Consider the following 17,976-nt stretch of genomic DNA (forward strand, 5'->3'; position numbering starts at 1 on the left):
TGCTGTCTCCCCCAGGTGTTACCAGCAAGTGAGCCTATGTCTTACTAATAAAATACTCCATAACTTGCTCATAAAGTACTGAGTAATACCAGGCCTGCCCCCAGGGAACCTCCTACATCTGTTGCTGGGGTTTGTCACGGGATCATTGGATTTGAGGAAAGGCCACATTGGAGTCTACCTTAGGGTGGCTGTAAGCCATGTACATGGAAGATGCCCCTGCCATTGCCAGGGGGTGGAACAAGATGATAGGTAAGGTCTCTTCCAACCCAGCCCAGTCTGGGATTCTGTATATCCCTTACTGGCTCATGGGAAACAACCAGGACTAATGGAGAGCAAACCCCAGCACATTATTCCTTGTTCTCAATGGTTCTTGAGTTTTAAGTCCATTTTCCTCCCATAGCTGTGCAAGATGCCACAGAATGTAAGCAGTGCTTTGGGGTGATGCAGTTGGAATGGTTCACCTCATTGAGAACGCCAATTGAGAGCCAAGTGTGTTTAATAGCTCCCTTTCTGACTGGCCACAGAGCATCACGCCTGTGTAGGCAGATAAATGCAAGTTAATGAGTGGATATAAACCAGTGCTCCCAGTGCGGGTCTGCCAGTGCTGTCCAGTCCACTTAAAGGTGATACATGTTGCCATGACTGACCAAACGTGGGGCACGAGCAGATGTGTGTGGTTAAATGTGCCCCTAGTGATGGGGAGAGGATGAAGGAGCTGGGGCAGCTTCTAATGGGACTTAAATGGGCTCTCATGGAAGCAGTGTTCCAGTGATTGGGCTTCTCGCTTTTGAGATTGGCTGCATTGCTTGTGTTGGGCTTGTGGTTTCTGGTGTTTTAATACCATATAACAGTGCTTGTATGGAGACAGGCTGAGATGTTGGGGCTGTTCAGCCTGGAGAAGAAAAGGCTGCATGGAGACCTCAGAGCAGCTTCCAGTGTCTGAAGGGGGCTATAGGGATGCTGGGGAGGGACTGTTCATTAGGGACTGTAGTGACAGGACAAGGGGTAACGGGTTCAAACTGAAACAGCAGAGGTTTAGATTGGATCTAAGGAAGAAATTCTTTGCTGTGAGGGTGCTGAGGCACTGGAATGGGTTGCCCAGGGAGGTTGTGAATGCTCCATCCCTGGCAGTGTTCAAGGCCAGGTTGGATGAAGCCTTGGGTGCCATGGTTTAGTGTGAGGTGTCCCTGCCCATGGCAGGGGTTGGAACTGGATAATCTTGAGGTCCTTTCCAACAGAACCTATTCCTTGATTCTATGATATATAACAACATCCAAGTGTCCTGCTTGCTGCTGAGCACATCCTGCTGGCTGCTGGGCTCTTCTAGCTCTGCTTGGGACCTCTGGCAATGCAGGTATTAAGTCCCTCTTCTTTCCAGGGCTATAATGATCCAAAGGAAGTCTGTGCAGGGGGTCCTCTGCCCTGGCCAGAAGTGATGTGACAGCAGCCCTGGTGTTGGACATGGTGAATGGCCCATGTGCAGTGCTGGGGAGCACTGGACCTCCAGTAACTGTGGGAAGAGTCAGTGCTGGGCACTTCAAGCCTTGAAGTGCTGGCTGCTTAGTAATGCTTAGTAATGAGAAGTGTAATTGCCAAGCAATTAACTGTAAGCACTTCATGGCTGGTGGAGGCTGCTCTGACAGAGACATCAGTAACTTCAGGTGTCAGACTGAAGTCTCATCCATTCACCTGCTGAGTGTGGCTTCACACGTGCTCCCCATTGACTCGTGAGACCCCACTTGCAGCACTGGGAGCAGTTCTGGTGTCCTCAGCTTAAGGAGGACATGGAGCTGTTGGAGCAAGTGCAGAGGAGGCCACGAGGATGCTCAGGGGCTGGAGCAGCTCCTGTAGGGAGACAGGCTGAGAATATTGGGGCTGGAGAAGAGAAGCTGCGTGGAGACCTCAGGGGGGCTACAAGGATGCTGCAGAGGGACTCTTCATCAGGGACTGGAATGATAGGACATGGGGTGATGGGTTCAGACTGAACCAGGGGAAGTTCAGGTTGGAGCTAAGGCAGAAGCTGTTCCCTATGAGGGTGCTGAGGTGCTGGCACAGGGTGCCCAGAGAAGCTGTGGCTGCCCCATCCCTGGCAGTGCTCAAGGCCAGGTTGGACACAGGGGCTTGGAGCAGCTGCTCCAGTGGAAGGGGTTGGGGTTGGAGGAGCTTTAAGGTCCCTTCCAACCCAAACTGGTCTGGGATTCTGTGATTCCCAAGTCTGTAACTGCCTCCCACCTCTCTACTGCTGCCTTACCAGAGGGGTTTTCCTGCATGCTAATTCCCATAGTGGAGAATCAATTCATAAACTGCTCTTCAAAACCCAAAGCAACAGCAGAAACCCCCTTGTGTGAATGGAGCTGTACAGGTGAGTGTGTTAACAGCACCTGCAGAAGGAGGAATCCTGCTGTCCTCTGAGAACTGAGGTGTTGCAGCACCATCCCCTTATGCTCATGGGTTTTCTTTGGCTGACCTAATGAAACCAGGTGGGTTGTGAAATGGTGAGGAACCCTTCCACTTACTTACAGTCATTTGTAAGGGCTGTGTCCTTGCATGAAACAGGAGGAGGAAAGGCTTTACAGTGAGCTTAGTCAGGCTTGGCAGCTTTATCTTGGTCGTAACCCTGACTGTTGTATGGTTCTGTGGTAACTGTGCTGCTGGAAGCTGAGTGGATGTAGGGCTGTATGTGTGGTGTTGTTTGATGCTGGATTTTGTGAAGGGAAAATAGTAATTGTGTGTGTCTGAAAGTCTTTTGTGTGGTTATATTCAGGTTTCTTGAGGAAAACTGATGAGTTTTAGGTACTGGGACCATAATGGTGCAGGCCTGAGGAGAAGGACTTGGGGAAGCTCCCCATGACCTGGCTTCAGTGTGAGCTTGAGCCCAGAACCCCCCATGTGCTGGGCTGCACCCCCAGAGCGTGAGCAGCAGCTCAGGGAGGGGATCCTGCCCCTCTGCTGTGTGAAGGGGAGACCTGAGAGCAGCTCCAGTGCCTAAAGGGGCTGCAGGAACCTGGAGAGGGGCTTGGGACAAGGGATGTAGGGACAGGCCAAGGGGAATGGCTTGAACCTGCCCAAGAGAGGGGAGACTGAGCTGAGCTCTGAGGCAGAAGCTGTTCCCTGGAGGGTGATGAGGTGCTGTCTGTGACTGTGAAACCCATTGATTTTCAGGTATGGTGACTTTACTCTTCCCTGCTTGAAGAGCTTTCTGAACCTGCAGAAGTTCTGCCCAATTTGATGAATTAAACTTCAGCCACATAGAATCATAGAACAGTTTGGGTTGGAAAGGACCTCAAGATCATCCAGTTCCAACCCCTGCCATGGGCAGGGACACCTCATACTAAACCATGGCACCCAAGGCTTCATCCAACCTGGCCTTGAACACTGCCAGGGATGGAGCATTCACAACCTCCCTGGGCAACCCATTCCAGTGCCTCAGCACCCTCACAGCAAAGAATTTCTTCCTTAGATCCAGTCTAAACCTCTGCTGTTTAAGTTTGAACCCATTACCCCTTGTCCTATCACTACAGTCCCTAATGAAGAGTCCCTCCTCAGCATCCCTATAGCCCCTTCAGACACTGGAAGCTGCTCTGAGGTCTCCATGAGTTCAAATGCAGCTGAGTTTAGCTCCTCACACCACTCAGTGCTATGCTGTGGTTTTTAAGCCATGCAGGGAAGGAGCATGTTTGCTTATGGGGATTCCTGTGGGAACACAAGAGCTTTGTAAAGCCTTTCTTTGGCTTGGTTTCTGGGTTGGGATTAAAGCTGTGAAATGGAAAGCTGCTCAGCAGCATCTTCTGTCACCAGTGTCCTCAGCTGGAGGATGTGATGTTTCAAGTGATGGTGGGAAAGTGAGAATGAAGAAGTAGAAAGTCTATTTTCTCTTGAAACATCTGTTGTGCTTTGAATATAAAGAGGAATCAAAACCTCCAATGGAGGACAGTTGAAATCCCACAAAGGTGTTGTGCTATATGGACAACTTGCTTTGTATAGGCCAAGCTGAGGTGGAAGGAATGCGATCCTGCTTTCAAACAGAGGAGCAATAGGTATTTCCTACTGTCCTCAAGTGCTTATTGTGGAACTGGAAATAGATCCAGCTTACAGTTTTAGTCTGAAGAGGTGGTTCTGGTCAATGTGCTTCAGCTGGGGGTGAGTCAGAACACAGGAATCCTCAAAGGTATGGCATGAACTTGTTACTGAGCATAGCCCTTTGTGCCTGTGGGTTCAAGGCTTCTGTAGATTCCAGTTTAGGTTACACAGATGAGTGTCTGTTGGATGTTAAGGTCCAGTCTCTCTTCAAGTGTTCATCTCATCCATCCCTGGCAGTGCTCAAGGCCAGGTTGGACACAGGGCTTGGAGCAGCTGCTCCAGTGGAAGGGGTTGGAGCTGGAGGAGCTTTAAGGTCCCTTCCAACCCAAACCATTCCTTGACTTTTATTCTGCACTCCTCTCTTAGATAACTGATGGAGTCAGTGCCTGGAGCTGCAGTGCCAAGGGTTTGGACATTGAGGTGAGCACTGCACTATTAGTTCTGAGGGATGCTCTGAGGTGAGGAAAATAGGATGAAGGTTATTCAAGGGAGGGGGGAAGTTGTTTAAGTTGCATTTGGGGTCAGATTTGAGGTTGGTTTGTTAACTGTTGTATCCAAGGAATGTCTTCCCCTTCCCTGAATTCCCTGCATTGTCTCTTTTAACCCCCTAACACAACTTCTGAGCAGTAACATCTTGTTCGGACCTCAAAGGCGCTGTCCTGACAGCTTCTGGTCACAAGAATGGAGAGGGAATGGAGACCTTTGCAGAGAGGGATGAACCAGAGAGAGGAACAGGGAATTCCGGGTCCAGAGCTAGGATGGCAACGACAGCTTCGAGATGGAGAGGAGCTGACAGTGCTACTCCTGCCCTGGAGATTCCCATAGGCAGCGTGGATCACAGACGCACGTGTAATACATGAAATCCCAGCGCATCTTGACTTATTGAAGCAGAGCAGCTTGGAGGAAGTTCCTGAAGCAGTTGTGGTTATAATAGATGGAAGAGCTTTAATAGTCACTACCAAAAAAACCTTACACCTTGTTCCTCAAAATAAAGTCTTGGAATTAATTTGTTCTTCCATTTAGTCTGCAGGAGCAGGAACGGTGCCAGAGCTGCGAGCAGAGTGACGTGTGATTGATGCTTTACCAGACTCAGCCTTCTGCTGTCAGAGAATTGAGTCTGCATTTTGCATATATGGCAAATGAGATGAGCAGGGCTTGGCGGTTGGGTTTGTGTTGTTAAAGCTTGATTAAGTTGATTGGCAAAGCTTGAGCTCCGTCTAAAAACACAACTGTCAAAGCTGCCCTGGAATACCATTGACGTGGGGTTTCAGACTGCTTAGACAGCTCGTAGGGCGGTGGTGGTGGAGCTGTCACGGAGGCAGCTTTGTGCTCAGCCTATTTAAAGCTCTAATAGGCAACTCTTTGTGAATGCCTCATTCTTAATATATCTCCTATTTGGTGTGTAGTGGAAGTTGCTGTTCTGTGGGGGATTTGTGGGGAGGTGTGGATGGTCTAGGCCTGGCACCTCCCATCCTTTCCAGTCCTCTTGCCTCATCCCTGTCTTCATTAATAGGAAGCCTTAATGCCTGCTTCAGCAAAGGCCAAAGTGGCTCATGCCTAAGTGCTCTCACTCAAAGTTGTCAGCCTCAAGGCAGGTTGAACCTGATTTTCCCCCACCTCCACCTACTCATCTCCTCCTGCAAATGCCAGGGCTTTCCTTTGCTGTACGTGGGCTCTGAGTGCAGCAGCGCAGCTGGGTCTGGTTATCTGTGGTTTTCCTTCCCCCCCATTGTTCTGAGAGGTGAGGAGCTGCTGGTGGGCTTTGCTCTGTGGGTATAATGGGTGTTTGTGCTGGCAAAGCAGTGATTTCTGCTTGAGGAGGGGATGGATCTCTGTGTGCAGCTTCTTGGCTTGTGTCTTTAATGATATGGTTGCATGTTACCCATCCCTGGAGCCCCTGGACCACTTGGTGCACAGTGAGGAGCATCCAAAGCTGGTGGCTGCTGGTCTCAGGTTCCTGTGCTGCAGCCGAGAGGCTCTCATAGGAAGCACCAGTGATGAATGTGGGATTGAAACACTGCATGGGAATTGCTGTGCTCTGTCACTCTTAAGACATCTGTTCTTAATAGATAGGCCAAGGGGAATGGCTTGAACCTGCCCAAGGGGAGACTGAGCTGAGCTCTGAGGCAGAAGCTGTTCCCTGGGAGGGTGCTGAGGCGCTGGCACAGGGTGCCCAGAGAAGCTGTGGCTGCCCCATCCCTGGCAGTGCTCAAGGCCAGGTTGGACACAGGGGCTTGGAGCAGCTGCTCCAGTGGAAGGGGTTGGAGTTGGAGGAGCTTTAAGGTCCCTTCCAACCCAAACTGGTCTAATATTCTATGATTACCTCCAGTTTTGCCTGTGTTTGTGATGGGTTTGGGGTTTCGGGAGGCAAGGATGCCCTCACTTGTGGATAAACCCAATTGCACCTCTTTGCCAGCAGTCGATCACAAACCCATGGCTGTGCCACTGCCCCTTGGCTCTGCCTCCCTGGACCAGTATCCCAGTGCTGTTTGCAGGCTGGGAACCAGCATCTGAACCTTCCCCAGACAAGCAGTGCTTTGTGCTGGGGTCACGAGCAGAAGGCTCATGGCAGCTCTGGGGGGTGGGAATCCTTAGTTCCTATGGCCATAGGAAGTGTTTTGTCCACAGCTGTGGCTGTGCAAACGGGTGCTTGGGGAGGGTTTGCACCCAGATACTTGGCCTTTAATGCAGGTGAGTGAAGAGCCTGTGGCTGCAAAGCTTCCTCTGGTTTTAGTGACTGACGTTTGACTTGTGGGAAGTAAGAGGTGACCTCAGCATCTATTTGTACTGAGCATTCAACCTAAGTGGCAGCCTTTCAATGCTAACGCTGTTTCTTAGCATCAGGAATGGGGAAGGAAAGCTGGTGCCTTTCCAAACAGGAACATGCATTAGTCCCCAGACAATACATCTTGCATTGATTTGGATGAGACATCTTCCTCCTCTCCCCCAGGCTTGTACGTGGTTCTGGTGTTGAAAGGCTGGCTCCTCTCACCTGGAGAGGAGCCCCATGCAGTACTTTACTCCTAGGGCAAAAGCTGACTCAGCAAGCAAAGTTAACCAGAGAACCACAGCATCATTTAGGTTGGAAAGGACCTTTCAGATCATCGAGTCCAACCATGAATCCAGCACTGCCAAGTCCTTAACGGAACAGTTCTTGATCCAGTCTTCTCCTAAAGGTGTTAGGCTGAGCCTAAACCTCCCAAGGCTGTGGGCAGAGGTGTGAGCCTCTGCTCTGCCGGGAGATGCAGGGTTTGAAACACTTCCCAGGCCTCTCCAGGCTCTCTGCATGGCTTTGGTCACAGCCTTTGGAATTCCACTTTGTGCATTCGAGGCTCTGAAAGGGCCACTTCCCATGGGGCTGGCACATTGTATGGCTGGGCTGGTTGTTAGTGCTGCCTGGAGAGAGGGAGGTCAGAGCCGGGGGTTCAGGAAGCATCTCCTGCCTGGGGCTCTGTGCCTGCTCCGGGTCCTGGAAAGGCTCCTGTTTGTTGGGCTCTCACGTGCTTCTGTGGGGCAGCAGGGATTGCTTTTTCCCTTGATTTTCCCCCTTTTTCCCTTGATTTTCCCCCTTTTTCCCCTTGATTTTCCCCCTTTTTCCCTTGATTTTTCCCCTTTTTCCCTTGATTTTCCCCCTTTTCCCCCCTTCCATGTGACCTTGCTGCTTGTTGGAGCTGTGCAGTGTGAGACCAGCGGAGAAACCGAGTTCTGGCTTCCCTGCACAGCACTGGAGAGCACTATCACCAGGCAAGATCCAAAGCCAGATAATGGCACTGGGACAGGGAACATCCCTGCTGGGGTGTTACCAGGGCTAAGTCAGGCTTAAGCAAGCGGTCAGCCCTGCAAGCAAGGACTGCACCCCGGCGTGCTTCCTGCTCACTTACCATTGCTTTCAGACTGGTACACAGCTTCTGGCTTATAATTGCAGTGGTTTGAGCACTGTAATTTATCACGGCCACACATGTTCTGCAACACTCCCAGCTATGTGGCTGGAGCACTGCCTTGCGCAACGCAGCTGGAATTGCTGGTGTTGGAGCAGGGAGTGGAGCCCAGCGTTGTCCCATCAGCTTCCAGGCATCCCGACTGGTGAGAGCTGCCCCACATCCCTCTTTGCGAGCCATGGGTGTCAGGAGGTGCTGGCCAAGGGTTCAGGCTGTGTTGAGGAGAGAGAAACAAGCTTTTCATGCAGCCTGATGAGCTGTGTGCACATAGTTCTCTCTGGAGCATGCGGATGATGGAGCTTTCCATGGGCCTCCGGAGGACAATCAGGGCTGGATGCTGGGAAGATGAATTGCAGCCTGCAGCAATTACAGCTTCTCTAAGTGTCTGAGACTGAAGTGATGCTTCCGCCGGTGGGGAATCCAGCCTGGGATACCTGATGCTTCCATGATTTATCCGGATTTCCGAGCGCTCCTGGGGGGCTTCCTTAGTGCACCACGTTCCCCACAGCCCCTGTGAAAGCAGCAGGGAAAGGGATCCAAGCCTCCAGACACTTCCACTTACTATGTTGTCATAGCATAAGCTTGTGCCAGTTGAAACGGATGCAGTAACAGGGGCTCAGAGGCGACCAAGTGATGCTGTGCATGGGGAGGATTCGTGCTCTCCTAACTCTGTGTATTCCTGAAGTGCCAAATGGATTAGGAGCTTTAAAAGCTTTAAGTTCCTGTGCTTTTTGGCATCGTCTCCTTGGAACGAGTGTGTCTCCATAGTGAAGCTTTGGAAAGGAAAAGGTGCTTGAACGGGGAGTCCCAGACTCATTTCACTTGCAATCAAGTGACAGAGAGGGAGAGACAGATGCTGCAGCTGTGTGATTACAGCCAATGCAGCTGTTAACACACTTGCCTGCTTTCCTCCTAATGAACATCAGCTCTCTCCTGGTTCTGCTCTTTGGGTACTGGCTTTATGCTAGCAGAGAATCGTCCCAGTGTTGGGGTTGATTTTCATTTGTTCTGATCCAGTTTGGGTTCAGTTGTCAAGAGGATTTTACACAAGTAGTCCCGTTTGAGGAAGGATGCAGCACTTCCAGCTAGCTTTAAAGTGCTTGCTAGGCTCCGGGTGCAGCTGCTTAGGCTGAGCTGCTCTGAACTCGGTTCACTTCCGATGGAGCTATAGCTAAGTCTCATCACCATTAATCCAGTTCCCCAGCTGCAAGCAGCAAATGGGGAGCTCTGGCTTCAGGCTCTTCCAGTTCTTTGTGGTTTCTTGGAGGTTTGTGGGCACAGTTGGTTTGTGGGACTTTGCTTTGTGAAGGCATCTAAAGGTGGCAGGAGGATGGAGAGCTTGATGCTCTCCCTTCCCAGCTGAAAGGAGTGCAATGCTGACTGTGAGTAACCTTGCTTGACTCTGGAGGCCTGATACTCTTGACTGTCAGAGGGTTCAGTTTGAGCAGCAGTCAAAAGCTTCACTTCTATGTTGTGCTGGGGGAAGTAAAGGGGTTGCTAGACTGTGGGTAAAGCAGTAGTAGTCACTGCTCTGTGCTGTTTGTCAAGGAGGGGATGAGCAGGAACATCCCTGGCCTGGGCTCAGCAGTAGCAGTCACTTTTCTCCTTAGTAGCTGGTGCACTGCTGTGGTTTTGACTTTCGGCCTGGGAACAGCGCTGATAACACCAATGGTTTTAGTTGCTGCTCAGTCATGTTTACTCTGACCAAGGACTTTGTGAGCCTCATGCTCTGCCAGAGGGAACAGGAAGCCAGGAGGAAGCAGAGACAGGACACCTGACCCAAACTAACCAAAGAGGTATTCCATAGCACAGCACATCATGGCCACTGTATAAACTGGGGGCAGTTACCTGGAAGGATCAGATCACTGCTCAGTCAGGTTGGGTATCAGTCGGTGGGTGGTGAGCGGTTGTATTCTCTTCCCTTGTTATTTCCCTTATCATTATTATTACTGGTGGTAGCAGCAGTGGTTTGTGTTATACCTTAGTTACTGGACTGCTCTTATCTCAACCCATGGGGGTTACATGCTTTTGATTCTCCTCCCCATCCCTCCAGGAGCAGGAGGATGGAGCAGGTAACACGAGTGAGCGGCTGTGTGGTTCTGAGTTACTGGGTGAGTTTAAAACATGACAATCCCCTTACAAGGCATTCCATACAGAACAGACAGTTCTCTGGGCATGGGGATGCTTCTTGGTGGTCCAGTATGCTAAAGATGACTTTTGTTCAATAGGGTGAAACAGTCAGACTGTCTGGTGCCTGTTGCTGGATGTCTGCTCGCCACGAGAATGGATGTTAGGTGGTGTTTTTCATGCCTGTCACAGTACCTCCCCTAAACTGGCAACAGCATCACTACAGCAGACCTGCAGCAGGCCCTCTGTGGTGCAAGGCCTGGGGTGGCAAATCATGGAGAATGGAAAAATACATGGAATATTTGTCCCTATCAGATTTTATATTGGAGATTGGAAACAATTCCTGCCCCACAGGGTGCTCAGCATTGGAACAGGCTGCCCAGGGCAGGGCTGCAGGCACTGGCCCTGCAAGGGTTCACCCCCCTCAGTGCCATGGGTTAGGGGTGGCCTTGGCAGGGCTGGGAATGGTTGCACTGGATGGGATTGAAGGGGTTTTCCAGCCTGGTTGGTTCTGGGATACTCCAGGCTGAGAGTGACTTGTGGAGAGGTGAGAGCTTCTCCAAAGGAGGTGTCAAGGACCAGATCTAAAGCATTGAAACACTGCATCAACAGGACATGGAGCAACTGTTGGTATCTCCTTTCTCTCCCTCTTGTTCACAGTTTAAGGTCACTTCCAACCCAACCCATTCTATGACTCTATAATAAATTGACATTATACATGGCTCTGGAATAGCAAGGTTCATTATGGATGCTGAGCCTGGTTGTTCCCACCTCCATTAGATTATGTCAGAAGAAGGACCTGGGAGGGTAATACTGAACAGTGGGTCATGGCAGTTATTTTATCATGGGGATATAGGGAAGTTCCCTGTGTAGAAAATGCCCCTTTTTAACCACACTTTGATCCACTCAAAACTGGGTTATTTATACTGACAACATACCAATAATATTGAGCCAGTGCAGAGCAAATGGGACTTAGTCATGGCTTTGAAGAGAAAGAGAATTCACCTGACTTGGGGTTTATAGTGGGATCTGGAGGAACAACCTTCTCCTGGTCTCCAGACTGAGTAGGCTGGAGAAACTTGGCTCATTTTGTTCTTGGTTAGCCAAGGAATTCATTGTGGAGACTTTGGAGACAGTAAATGTCACCTTCTGCATTTGCTGGAGTTACTTTGGTTGCATTTCTGTGGCTTGTTCCCTGTTTCTGCTGTGAAGCTGATTTCAGAGGCTTCCTGTATGGAGACAGGCTGAGAAAGTTGGGGCTGTTCAGCCTGGAGAAGAGAACCTGTGTGGAGACCTCAGAGCAGCTTCCAATGTCTGAAGGGAGCTATAGGGATGCTGGGGAGGGACTGTTCATTAGGGACTGTAGTGATAGGACAAGGGGTAATGGGTTCAAACTTAAACAGCAGAGGTTTAGATTGGATCTAAGGAAGAAATTCTTTGCTGTGAGGGTGCTGAGGCACTGGAATGGGTTGCCCAGGGAGGTTGTGAATGCTCCATCCCTGGCAGTGTTCAAGGCCAGGTTGGATGAAGCCTTGGGTGATATGGTTTAGTGTGAGGTGTCCCTGCCCATGGCAGGGGTTGGAACTGGATGATCTTGAGGTCCTTGCCAACCCTGACTATTCTATGATTCTATGTAGAAGTGTTGCTGGATGATGCTGCTGGTTTCCTTGCTGGCATTTACAGGGTTTACATGGCTGTAAATGCCCACATGTGTGCACTTGGCTTATTCTGTCTGCCCATGGATTTCTAGATGCTTACCTCTTCATCCATAGGTCTGCGCTTCAGTATTCGAGCATCTGACCTGTGGGAGACAGAACTTGGGGACCAGATGCCAGGATTTATGGAGATATAATCTCCCTTTATTAAAACATAATGGAACAAAGCTGCCTGTGATTGTTTGATTACTGCTTGTGCCTGAGAAGCTGTCGTGGCAAAGGGCTTATGTGACTGAGACACTTCAAACGGCTTGAGCTGAGTCTTGCTGCTCTTCCACTCTCATGTGTTTTTGACTCAGTATCTCTGTTGTCATCTCTGCGTGTCCAACTCGAGTGTTTCTCTTGACATTCTTGGTTTCAGGCTGTCAGTGCTGGGTTAGAGGATCAGCTGGAAGTGTGTTACAGCAAGGCAAGAGCTGTTTGTTCCACACTGAAAGGTGGGTCTGGTGTCCAGGCTTAGGGGACAAGGAGATGGATGTCTTGCACTTGGAGGATGGATGCTCTCACTCATCCGAGCACTAACGGGTTATGAATGTCCAGCAAGGGAAGGATGTGGGGAGAGCACCCAGAAGGTCAGACTGCTGCTTGTGGAGGCTGGAGGAGAGAGGTGGCTGATGCTGTGAGGTTGGTGCTTCCCTATGAGGGTGCTGAGGCGCTGGCACAGGGTGCCCAGAGAAGCTGTGGCTGCCCCATCCCTGGCAGTGCTCAAGGCCAGGTTGGACACAGGGGCTTGGAGCAGCTGCTCCAGTGGAAGGGGTTGGGGTTGGAGGAGCTTTAAGGTCCCTTCCATCCCAACCTTCTCTCTGATCCTATGCTGGTTTCTAATGCAAGCCATGGGTGTGTATTGGGGGTTTCACCTCTCCAATGAGCACCTCTGCCAGAGGCCAACAGAAAACAGGATGAGAGCTGCAAGGAAACCACTGTCCCACAGAGGATGGGCAGTTATCCCTCCCAGGGCATGGTTATGATGGGTGTGTGTTCTGCCACTGCCAAACCCTGCTCTGCCCCATGTGTGGCTGGAATTACAGTCCTCTTGCAAACCCCAGAGATGCTCTGTGGTCACTTGTGCAGGCAGAACCCCAGCTCTGGAGGTAGCAGTCTGCCTGACTCACTGAGCATCCCCCTCATTCCCACAGCCTCTTGCTCTTACCCAAAGAATATACATATACAGAAGTGTTTGCTCCCCATAGAACACTCCCGTTTGGGCACAGCCATGGGATGTACCCTGGCTCTGGTAGGGTGTAAGGAGTCAGTTGTCCTGAAACACACTGGGAAGAGCCTGACGTCTGGAAAAGCAATGGGCAAACCACAGTGGTTTTCAATTCCTGAGTTTCCTTTAGTTAATGCAGATATAAGCAAGTCAATTAAAACACATTGGGCTTATTTCAAATAGATAATGTAATTATCAGCTTGATTAAGCCATATCAAATGAGCAGTTGTTGTAATCCAGTAGCTTGGTTCTAATCACTGCAACAGCAGTAGGAGCTTTAATTAAAAGCCTCCAAGTGTCAGTGGTGTCGATTGAGGGCTGGCCCAGCCAAATACCTGCTTGCAGGGCAGATCAAACCACTCCTACATAGATGGTAATACAAGGATCAACTCCTTGGTACCCATAAAGGGGATCTGAGCTTTCCTATATACCATTAAATGCAAGGAGTTGTCCTTTTCGGCTCTTCCCAATGCCTCCTCCTCACCTTTCATGGGATCACCGAGCAGTTTGGGCTCGAAGGGACCTTCAACCCTCATCAAGTCCATCCCCCTGCAGTGAGCAGGGACACCTTGAGCTAGATCAGGTTGCCCAGGAGCACATCCAGCCTGGCCTTGAATGTCTCCAGGGGTGATGCATCCACCACCGCTCTGGATAACGTGTTCTGCCCTTTGCAATGAGGGGGTTTGGGGTGAGCTGAGCTGCTGTGGAGGCTGCAATGCCTTGTGCCTTGTGGGACAGGTTCCCTCCTGCAGTAAATCACAGCAGGACCATGTCTGTGATGTTCTCCATGCTCAGGAAAACATGGATGTGCTGAAGCCATCCCATGCACGGCAGCTTGAGGAGGTGCTGGTGTGCTCAGCCCTGCCCTCAGTGAGGCAAGTCCTGCTCCAGGTGCAGATCCCTATCTATAGCTCCATCATTTGTTGGGGTTGAGCAGCATCCCTATGAGAAGTCAGGAATGACATTCAGCTGAGGAATTCCTTTTCCTCCCATGGATATCTCTGTAGGGCCTTCCTGCTGAACGTGGTGATTTAGTGGTTTGCCATCCACAGCTTCTGTACAATGCAACTGGGGAGGACAGGAGCAGCAGGAAGCCAGGTTCTAACCTGCAGAGAGGGATTTGCTTGTGTTTAGTTTCTGAACTCAGCTTAACAGACCACGTTTGCTTTTGTTGTGAGTAGGTGGACGTCTTGTTTCCCTTCGGATTGTTTCCAAGATGACAAGGAACCAAGGGCCTGTATCAGCATGCAGGCAAATACCTGGGATTTACTTCTGGACCAGTGCTGAGTGTTAGCAGCTTTGTTGAGGGTTTGTAAGGTGTTAGGAGAGGGATGTGGGCTGGGGCTGCTGAAGCAGCTTTCTGGCCATCCCCTGCTCTCTCCAGCTGCTGGGGTGTTTGTGTAACACCAAATTGCTGTTGTGTTCTCATGGCTTAATATTAAACCCCATCTAATTGTATCCTGTCTCTTAACAGGCTTAACTGGCCATCACCCAAAAAGCCTCTTCTGTGTGCAGGACCAAGCTCCCCAGATCAGTCCTAATGGGCAGTTGGTGCTCTGTGAGGAGCTGGGTCCCTCGCAGTGATGTTAATGGATGTTTCCTTCTGCCCCTTGCAGGTTTGGGCATTGATCCTATGACGCATGCCCGGAAGAAACAGCTTTTCCTTCTGAAACACCCAACTGGTTCTGCTGCCCGTTCATCACCAACAGGCAGCAGGAGGATGGACAGGACCAGCGGAGAGCAACGGGATGGGGACACCTCTGAGGTTCCCAATGGTCCCAGTGGGTTTGTGGGCACAAACAGGGGTAAGAGCCTGCATGCGGTGCGGAAGACGTACCCCCTGCGCCGGCGCCTGTTGCCTGCAGTCAATAAGAAGACATGCAAGGTGCTCCTCACCCGGCTGGAGGACGTGGCCGGATCCCTGTCCCAACAGCCCCAGAGCTGTAAAGCCAAGGATCTACCCAGTTGGATGGGTCTGGGACCGGCTCTGCTCTCGGAACAAGCTCAGCCTGGGGGCGCGGGGAAGAGTGATCCATCCGGGGACAAGTGCACTATGGCTTACACAGGGATGGAGCAGGAGCTGGAGCCGGCTCCATCAGAGCCCCGCAAGCGCCGGCTGGCCTCGCTCAATGCAGAGGCTGTGAACAACCTGCTCTTTGAGCGTGAGGATGGCCTGTTGTCCGGCAGGCGGTTCCGCAGGGACTCTGTTAAAGCCACCGGAGACTGTACCAGTAAGAGCCTGCAATGTAAAACTGGGGACAACTGGTCTGTGCTGGAGAAACCGGCTGTGAAAGCAGGTAAAGGCAAACACCGGCACGAGCCCGGCCACAAATGCAATAGCTGTGAGCATGCGCTGGATGAGGTCTTTGAGGATGGGACAAAGAGGGAGGACGGTGCCGTCTCCCATCATCCCACCCCAAAGAGACTGGCCAGCCTCAATGCCGTGGCCTTCCTGAAGCTCACCCATGAGAAAGACCAACCCCTAAAGCCCAGGAGTAAATCGGATGGAGAGGGCAAGTCTGAGAACCACTGTTCCAAAGCCACGCTCAAATGGGCTAAAGCCAGCAGGAAGAATTGTGTCAAAGCCAAGAAGGAATTGGCAAGCTTAAAACTGGAAGGTCAGCAAGGCTGGCCAGGACATGCTCTGGGAAAAGGGGAGCAGCGCGACTCCTCAAGGCTCTATGGGGCAACAGAACCTGTCCCATACGAGTCCCTGTCCAGCTCCTATGCTAGCACTGAGGGTTTCTACCACAGACTGCCTTTGCTTATGGGGGGACAAGCTTCCATGAAGCCGGAGTATGGAAGACCCGGAGAGAAATCCCCGACCCCCAAACAGGAATTCCATCAGCCTTCCTTTCCCGTGCAGCAGTTCCCCCCTTTGCCAGTGCCCGGAAACCACACGGATTGTGGATGTCTCTATGAATCCTCGGATCTGACTCCCTTGAATGGCTTTTACGTTTATTGTGGCCAAAGTGGCTACAGTGGCTACTCACACTGCTCCATTTACCCCAAGGAGGAGCTTTCCCAGCCTGCGACCTGCGAGGGGCTCTTGGTATCCCCCAGTTCGCTGCCGTCGGGTGCTCACTTCCAGCCCCTGCACTGGTGCAGCTCCCCATACTGCTGCGGAGAAGGGACGGCGCTGAGCACCTACAGCCTCTGTGGGGTCATGCACGTGCCCGAAGGCAGGATCAGCAGCGTGCACACGGGACGGAGCAGCTACCCCTTCAAAATGCCTTTCGCAGCAGGTAAGGTGCGGGGTGCGGGATGCAGGGTGCGGGATGCAGGATGCAGGGTTCGGGGTGCGGGATGCAGGATGCAGGGTTCGGGATGCAGGGTTCGGGATGCAGGGTTCGGGATGCAGGGTGCGGGATGCAGGGTGCGGGATGCAGGGTTCGGGATGCAGGGTTCGGGATGCAGGGTTCGGGATGCAGGGTTCGGGATGCAGGGTGCAGGGTGCGGGATGCAGGGTGCGGGATGCAGGGTTCGGGATGCAGGATGCAGGTGTGGGATGCAGGTGTGGGATGCAGGTGTGGGATGCAGGGTTCGGGATGCAGGGTGCGGGATGCAGGGTGCGGGATGCAGGGTGCGGGATGCAGGGTTCGGGATGCAGGATTCAGGGTTCGGGATGCAGGATTCAGGGTTCGGGATGCAGGGTTCGGGATGCAGGGTGCGGGATGCAGGGTGCGGGATGCAGGGTGCGGGATGCAGGGTTCGGGATGCAGGGTTCGGGATGCAGGGTTCGGGATGCAGGGTGCGGGATGCAGGGTGCGGGATGCAGGGTGCGGGATGCAGGGTGCGGGATGCAGGGTGCGGGATGCAGGGTGCGGGATGCAGGGTGCGGGATGCAGGGTGCAGGATGCAGGGTTCGGGATGCAGGGTGCGGGATGCAGAGTTCGGGATGCAGGATGCAGGATGCAGGGTTCGGGATGCAGGATGCAGGGTTCGGGATGCAGGATGCAGGGTGCGAGATGCAGGGTGCAGGGTTCGGGATGCAGGATGCAGGGTTCGGGATGCAGGATGCAGGGTTCGGGATGCAGGATGCAGGGTTCGGGATGCAGGATGCAGGGTGCGGGATGGAAGGGATCAGTGCTTCACCTCCTGTGCTTCACCTCCTGTGCTTCACCTCCTGTGCTTCACCTCCTCTCCCATCGTTCTCAGCCCTCAGGGGGTTTCCCACTGAAAGGTCTTGGTGTGGAAAGCCCAGAATCAGTGTTAGGGGTTGGGCAGGGAGGAGGTGACTCATGACCTGTCATCCTGGAGCTTCACTTTGATCTGGGGGAAACGAGGGGGGTTTGGTTCCTACATGCTCTGTGAGGCTCCTGTGCTGCTCCATCAGGCTCAGTTACTCCTCCGCTCCCAAAAGCCTGCTCTTGGGATTGAAGCATCCTTATGGAGTGGTGTGAGGAAGCAGAGGGGGCCTGGCCTCAGGCTCTTACTGTGTGAGCTCTATGGGGGAGGCAGCGTTTTGTTTTACACATCAGGGCTGGGCAGCAGTTCTGTTTGAGTCTATGGACAGATGCTTGCTTGTGTCTCACTGTGGTGGTGGAAGTGCCAGGTACACTGTTAGCTGGTGAGCTCAGAGGGGCTCATCTTTGCTCTCAATGTCTGAAAATGAGGCATTGAAACCAAAAGGTGAGGGCAAGGGAGGTGTGGAGTTGTTCATGTGCCTCCATTCTGGTCCCTGCCTGCCTCAAAACCACCTCTTGGTTGTGGGGTGGTGGTTATGAGACACCAACACTCTGTGCAGCAGCCATTGAGTGCTGCAGGCAGCGTGGTCTGCAGAGGAGGCTGCTGTTCACCCGCTGGGCATGGGGACATCAGCCTGTCCCTTAACCACGTGCTGGAGTCGAACAGGGCATCACTTACCCCTTGGACCAGGGCTCCAGGCTGAAGCCTGGGCTCAGTG

At 52.1% G+C, this 17,976-nt stretch overlaps 1 protein-coding gene across 3 annotated transcripts in view; it reads left to right on the top strand.

Annotated features, from left to right (window-relative positions):
* The window catches only part of BAHD1 (bromo adjacent homology domain containing 1), a 41,323-nt gene that overhangs the window by 11,624 nt on the left and 11,723 nt on the right, over window positions 1-17,976 (top strand). Inside the window, exons 1-2 of one of the 3 annotated variants that reach the window (XM_034061484.1) lie at window positions 4,519-4,538; window positions 14,687-16,315. In XM_034061484.1, the coding sequence (XP_033917375.1) occupies window positions 14,704-16,315 (1,612 nt within the window). In that variant the 5' untranslated portion in view covers window positions 4,519-4,538; window positions 14,687-14,703. Of the gene's footprint in view, window positions 1-4,518; window positions 4,539-5,757; window positions 5,822-14,686; window positions 16,316-17,976 lie in introns of those variants that run through there. The other 2 variants (XM_034061483.1, XM_034061482.1) reach the window with 2 other exon arrangements.

The sequence above is a fragment of the Melopsittacus undulatus genome, chromosome 4, assembly GCF_012275295.1.
Source record: "Melopsittacus undulatus isolate bMelUnd1 chromosome 4, bMelUnd1.mat.Z, whole genome shotgun sequence".
Lineage (NCBI taxonomy): Eukaryota > Metazoa > Chordata > Aves > Psittaciformes > Psittaculidae > Melopsittacus > Melopsittacus undulatus.